General features: G+C 51.1%; 1 protein-coding gene across 9 annotated transcripts in view; it reads left to right on the forward strand.

The window, feature by feature from the left end:
- Positions 1 to 6969, forward strand: part of LOC118504950 (phospholipid-transporting ATPase ID) — a 31340-nt gene that overhangs the window by 11098 nt on the left and 13273 nt on the right. For 6 of the 9 annotated variants that reach the window (XM_036040062.1, XM_036040061.1, XM_036040064.1 and 3 more), the window contains exon 1: positions 6215 to 6969. This exon is cut by the window's right edge. In XM_036040062.1, coding sequence (XP_035895955.1) covers positions 6541 to 6969 — 429 coding nt within the window. In that variant the 5' untranslated portion in view covers positions 6215 to 6540. Of the gene's footprint in view, positions 1 to 987; positions 1816 to 2985; positions 3395 to 6214 lie in introns of those variants that run through there. The other 3 variants (XM_036040060.1, XM_036040059.1, XM_036040068.1) reach the window with 3 other exon arrangements.

Consider the following 6969-nt stretch of genomic DNA (forward strand, 5'->3'; position numbering starts at 1 on the left):
AAACTTACGATTTGAAGCAACTGTTTTGTGTTAGCGGTGCGATATCGCAAGCAGGCAGGCAGTTAAGAACATTCCATCTCCTTGTGTTTGTTCAAACTCATCCAGAAAACTCCAAAATAAGAAAATACCTCCGATAACAGAAACACCCATCAACTCAAGTCGTTAAACTGACATTGCGGGAGGGGGGGGGGGGGGGGTAACACACCCCCATTTTCAAAGCACTCCCTAGAACTTTTGCTATCTACTGCCTGTAGTGTGTGTGCGTTATAATTGTTTGGCTCAGAACGAATCACCATCACCCACCATATGGTTCGATTCTCTCACTTCAAGGCTGTTCACTTTCCCGTGCTATATCCAGTTCAAATAGAATTAAAATTAGTAATAATTTATCGGAATCACTTTCTCCTCACCTCGCAACGGCGGGTCAGCTTTTCGCGGCCAGTGCCAGTGCCATCCCAGACGACCTTCTTTCCGGGGGGGGGGGAAGCTTTACCATACACACGAACGCCGTTGCCCGTGATGGTAGGTTTGTGTGTCCGATCCAATCAGCTTCTTATGTTCTCGCGTGGCAGGACCACTCGTCAATAATTCATCTGCCAGCGGCGTTCTCGGCGGCAGGCAAGACGCAAGAGTTACAATCGTTCGTGGCATAACCACTTACTCTAAAGCCGTCTGCCGTACCCAAACTTTTCAAGTGTTCGTTATCCGGTCCGCGGGTTAGGGAACATTGCCGGTACTTCCCCGCTCAATAATTTGACAGAAAGCTGTCACCGGAAGGTGGGGAGCCTGGGGATGAGTGGAAGAAAGGAGGCTATGACAGTGGGGAGTGTTTCGGCCGTGCATCGCTGTTCAGTATGTTAAGTTTCTCACCGAGTGTCCAACAGTTCCAACTCCCCCGGCGGGACAGGGGAACCCCTAAACCGTTGTGATGTGTCTTTTCGAATATTGTTCTGATGATTGGTTCACATTGTCTCGTTCACACAACAGGGACCGCATTCCGCACGTGACGCTTCTAATGGACGGGTGTCCTGTACCACGCTCCGTGCCACCGTTCGAGCATTGGCTTTGGGTGCCACCGATGAAGTCGCGACCCTGGCAGGATCACCGGTGTAACAGAGTGCTTTAAAAGAATCCCAACCAAGCAAGCGAATCGGCACCACCGTGCAAAGGACACCAGTGTGCGCAAGTGAGCAATTAGCAAGAGTGAAACAAAACAGCATCAAAAACCGTGTATCGACAACTTGGTGAAGCATCCTCGCAACAGCAGGCGAAAGCCAGTTCAAGTGCCACAGAGTTAAAGTTAGGAAGAAACCTTCATCGAATTAGATTAAAGTGCATCGGAATGATTCCGGAAGTGTATCGTAGTTCCTAGCCGCGGTGGTAGTATACTGCAACTTGCCCGGCTCGATGGATGTGCAGCACGTATTTTGCAAGTAAAAATGAAGAGAAAAAAATGCATCATCTCTCGCCAAAGTGTTGTGCGTGTGCCTCTGCCCTGTAACCATAACCCGTGATCATCCATCGCCGTTGAAGTATGTGCCTAGTGTTTTGTGAGTAAGCGTTTTGTTTGTTGGCCGTTGGAAAAAGAAGAGCATCGTACAGTCGTACCAAGCCATATCATACCACCAAGTGCAATTCATCTACCATTGGGGCCAAAGATTACACACATCGTTAAACGCCGTCCAATAGTGTTATAAGTGTTTAAAGTTTGTTTTGGCGGTTTCGATAAGCGCAGAAACGCATCAAAACCCTCCCGCTTCAATATGGGCGAATCGAGCAAGGTGCAGCAACAGCAGCAGGAAAAAATCAGACAACGTAAGTATCACACCGGACACCAGGGAGAGTGTCCATGCTTGCGGCTTAGAGCATCATCGCCCTGTCATCGTCTAGATGCGTCCCGTACTGTAGTCATCACGTTCATTCATCGCTTTTCCGCATCCGTTACTAATTGCTTTGCTTGTATCACGCTTACTCATCGTCCGGTTTTTCGATCCGATCACGTATAGAGAGCTCTGTCTGCATCTGCCCGGTTTGCACTGATAAATTGCATGAATATTAAACAACGTAAAGTCATGGTAAATTCATTGCAATAACGGATACACCCGATTGTTATTATTATAGCGGCTGAGTGTGTGTTGCATACACGTACACTTTTGCACACTCCGGTGCAGATGCACCACAACGTTACGCGACACATTCATATTGTTTTGGTTGTGTACTTCCAACTGATCGCGTATGTATTGGTCCTATTCACTTCTAATTGTACGTCAGAGAAAAAAGGCGCCACGGGAAGACCTCCACCCACCCCCATTGCAAGAGCAGCAGCAGCAGCATGCCCAACATTGCCACAGCAAAAGTGCATGCCATGCGCAGTCGGTCGACAATGAGTTTCACTTTCACGAGCGCGCGCCATCCACACGCGTCGTGTTTATGTTTTGGTCGTACCCAACAACAAGACAACAACAATGCAGCCGCTGGGGTGGGAAAAGCCGAACATTCGCATTTTCCGAGCACTGCGGACCCGGGGCCCGACCGCCTCATTCACCTCGCCGGATGACAGTAACACGACGCAACACGAACGAATGCTGGCAACACTGCCGCGCAACGGTTTTGACATGTCAAAAACGTCAAACTACTACACCACTACCACCATCACACCAGCGTACACAATGAAAATGAAAACATTTCCCGAGCTTTCTCGCTCTCTCGATGTATGTTCGCACGGTCGGTCTCTCTCGCGCTCTCGCTTTCTCGCTCTGTCTGTTTTCCCTACCTGCGAGTGCTTTTCCCATGCTGTCTCATCCACACTAAACGCACAGACTAATCATAAACCAACCCCTCTCGCTCGCATGCTACCCCCCCCCCCCCCTCCCCCGCCGAGCTTTATGTTACCCCATTCGCAGTACGCGACGACTCTCAGCGCCTGGCGAGAAAAAAGACGACACACAACAGAGTGTGGTTGTGAAGCCGCGCGCGCGGTGGTGGTGTTTTTCCAACAACCGAAACCCGCTCCGAAGGGCAGCCAGACACAGCAGTCCCATTTTCACTTGACAAGCGTGCGGACCTGCGACCATCACGACGCAGGGCATTGCAAAAGAAAAAGCCCCCGTAGGGTACGCTTCTTCTCCACCTGACTCGTCGAATCGATATACAACGGGGTGGCCACGGGTTTTTTTTTTCAGTCGTGGGTCGTGTGGTGCTCGCTCGTCTGTCAGCGATGGAAAACTCTCACCAGGCAAACACGTGAACGGAATCAAATGGTCGTAAATTGTGCGTGGTGCCATAAAACAACAGTTACCCGTGGCCGAGGTGAAACGCCTTGATTTAGTCGCGTTGCACAATAACTTACGTGCGTGCGTGCGTGTGTATGTGTCGGTGTAGTTTGAAAAGTGAAGTAAGCTTTTCCGTTTTGGGGTAGCGAAATACGTTCGATTTACCATAGGATGCCATGCCATCCGCAGACGAAGGTGTCTTCATCGCGTACAGATTAGAACAGAAAGCGCCCTGTGTGTGTGTGTCTGTGGAATAGGACAGGATTAGAAAAGAAAGCAAAGGAAGCATTAATCCTCACATTTGGAAGAAAATCGATCGACGAAGCCTCTTGCGCTCGGGGTGGCGTTCCTCGTTTGCGCGAGAGACCCATGTGTTTGTGCTACAACGGTGGTACTTTTCCAATACCTCCCTCCAGCAGCACTAAGTACGCTAGGGCGCCATCTCCACCCACCGATTGGCAGGCAGGCAGGCAGTGGGCACCGCAGTGGGTCTCTAAGTGTGTGTGTGTGTGTGCGTGACCGAGACAGAGCGTTCGGTGCGTGTCCGCCGTGTGCCCGACAAGAAGGAAGTCGTCGGTCGAGTGTGAAAAGTGTGCGTGTGTCTGTGTGTGAGTGTGTGTGTGTGTGTGTGTGCGCGCCAACGTCTTCTACATCAGCGTGTCCTTCCTCGCGTGGGATGCGGTGCGGGAGGACGAGCAAGCGAGCCGGGGGTGATATCCGGTTGGAAAGTCCGCGAAGGACGACGACGACGACGACGATACACCCAACTGATCACCCGTTCTCGTGCGAAAGCAGGCTCAGGATTTGCCATGAGTCATCGACGGAAAAAGGATACGAACTGCCACACCGAGTTCCATCCGTTTTTCTTATCCTTGTGGATGGCGAAGAGGATGGGCCCAAGATCTGTGTGCTTTTTATTTCTTCCCTCTGCCATGAAGCAGTCCGAAGCAGTGCTCATAAATCCATCTACCCAACCATTCACCAGGGAAGACAATGGGGAAAGCGTGTCATGTCCAGGAGTCCTGCTTCCTGCACTCTCGTGGCGATGAAGTTGTTGCCTAACGCCGAAGCATAGTTACGGCAGGGCCGTAAAAGTGGGTGGTGGACGGATCCAGTTCGTGGCTGGTGTTATTAAATCGATTGTCATGTGTATCCTGTGAATGCGACAAGATGACGACGGCGACGATCAGGTTCCGGTGCCGTTCGTCGTAACGCAATCAAACCGTTTCCTGCAATTAAACCTTGTGTGTCCCTTCTGACAGTAGTGTGTCCTTCCGCAGTAAGGCTCGTCAAATGTCCGATTCCCGGTCCGACCGAATGAGTTGACCCACTTAGCAGCAAGTGACCATCCCCGTTAGCACGAGCATACAAACCCAGAGGACTCGGGGCGTTCGGGAAGCTGTACGAAATGGATATTGTATCGTATCGTTAAGCGCCTCCAGTGTTTGCCCTATAATAGGCTGGGTAAATTGTAAAGACATTACAAGCTTATGCCATCGGCACAAGCTGTGTCGTGAACTTTTTAATCCACCAACCACCCATCGATGGCCCACCACCACCCACGCATTCAATTGAAGTATCGACGTTCGTGTCGAGGGTTAACCGTACGCCACTTACACCCTTAACTGCTATTGTCCCTCGCCCGTACGGTGCGACACACTGGAAGCGGCTTATTATCATTACCCAGCACCATAACCTCACATTGACCTCTCCAGGTTTCTAGTCTTTAGAAAAAAAAAGCCCAGGACGGAGGACTGACACGCACCACCTCAGTTTTTCCCTCCCTCTCCGGTGTATCCCCCCCCCCCCCGCATCTAAACGACACACCTGGTGCAATAATCGGCAATTGTTTTTGAGTGGGAAGAAGTTAACATTCTTCTGTCTCCCCTCCTCCCATTTTCCATTGCAACCCTTCGCAAAGCATGCACCGGGCCCTGCATGCAGTTAACGACTGCCGCTCAGTGCAATTTATCTTGCTCAACGTAAGAATTTAGAAATAGTCTTCTTTTTTAACGACCGACAGCCCTTCAATTTTCTTCCTATTGCGATTACGATGCAAACAACTTTGTTGTTCTAGTGGTCGCAGTGGTAGGCAACAGACACGCACACACACGCTTTCTTTACTTTTCGTTAGCCTACTTAGAGTGATAGAGTTTGTTTGGTTGCTAGTACTGCCTCTGCGATGCGCTGCGGATTGCAGCAATTGCGGCTGTTTGATTGCGACAGAGAGGTGTGAACGGTTTAGCGCTGACATTTCGTTTGTTGTGGGCCTGTTTTGACAACACATGGCAACATTGAAGCTGTTAATATGCCTCAATTAAAATGGATTTTTACTTATTTGTTTTGCAGTCGCGGATCCTATATATAGGCTTCATTCTTGGAAACACTTTCCACTGACGCCCAATTGAACGAAAGCTCCTTTTCAATTTGCGAAGGTCCTTCCACCCCAGTAAACTGTGGGGGGGGGGGGTGGCTTCCGACCCATCTCGCTTCCTCTCCCCCCCCCCCCTCCCTCTTCTATGTCGGCAGCTGTGACATCAGACGCCGGTGTGACGCCAGTTGTGTTGCTGCTCCGGGGACAATTTGTCAATTTTCAACGCCCCATTACGGATTTCGCTTTAATTAAGCCAATTAAACAAACAACAACTTCCCAACACCCATCGCACGCTCTCTCTCCCTCTCTCTTTCTCTCGTTCTCTGGGTTGACTCTCGGGGGTAATAGATGAAATAAAATATCAGTTTCCCCATTCCGGGCGGGAGGGCAAATCGTTGCCTCGCTGCGTTGACCCCTACGGCTGCATATGTTCTTGACCTTCTCCTCCTCCTCTCGAGCTACAGGGACGCCATCGATGAATGAATGTGTTTTTGATTGGGTAATAATCAAAGTGATTCTGCATTTCTTATGACCCGTTTACCATTCCACTTCCGACCTACGTCGATAGCAAGTGCAAAGTGATAAGTGAAGAATCGTTAAACCGATCCCGGCGGCTCGGTTGGCAAGTGATTTAATTGACGCATAGGGCGTACATTGGCGCCTCTCGCATCTGGTGGTGGTGCGGTAGTGAAGTAAAGAGGAACGTGATTGTGGCACACCGAGCAAACGTGTGCGACGATGCACTAGAAGGGGCCGGGCATCTTCATCAAGGTCTAGCGGGAGCGAAGATACACGGCAGTGGCAGCGGCACCATCATCCGGTGATACGATGGTAGACGGTTGCACTCCGTCCACGGTACAGCGGTTATAGTGATCGTGCTGGAGTAGTGACAGCATGCCTATCTCGCACGCGACCACGGATTCGGTCGAGCTGGAGATACTGGAAATCCGGCAGGATTCTAGCGACGACGATGATAACGATCCGGCGGGCCGATCGTACGGGGTGCGAAATGCGCGCGGTCGGCGTATTCCCCAAGCCACGGTCGTTCGTAGGCAGCAGCAGCAACACCAACATCAGCAGCAGCATGAGATAGTCCTGGCCGGCAGTAGTTCGGCGAGAGGTCCCGAAACATCCGGCGAAGATCGCGGCATGATGCCACGGACCGGGTCTCCCCCGAAGCGGAAACGGTTTCGCCGGAACCATCGAAGCTCTAGCACGCGGCGCAAATCCAACTCGCAGAGCTGCGGCAGCCTGTACAATCTGGCTGCGACACGGCCCCTGCATCCACAGCGCTCGGAACCGAACGTGAACTTCTACTCCAGT

Source organism: Anopheles stephensi, chromosome 2 (assembly GCF_013141755.1).
Source record: "Anopheles stephensi strain Indian chromosome 2, UCI_ANSTEP_V1.0, whole genome shotgun sequence".
Taxonomy (NCBI): Eukaryota; Metazoa; Arthropoda; class Insecta; order Diptera; family Culicidae; genus Anopheles; species Anopheles stephensi.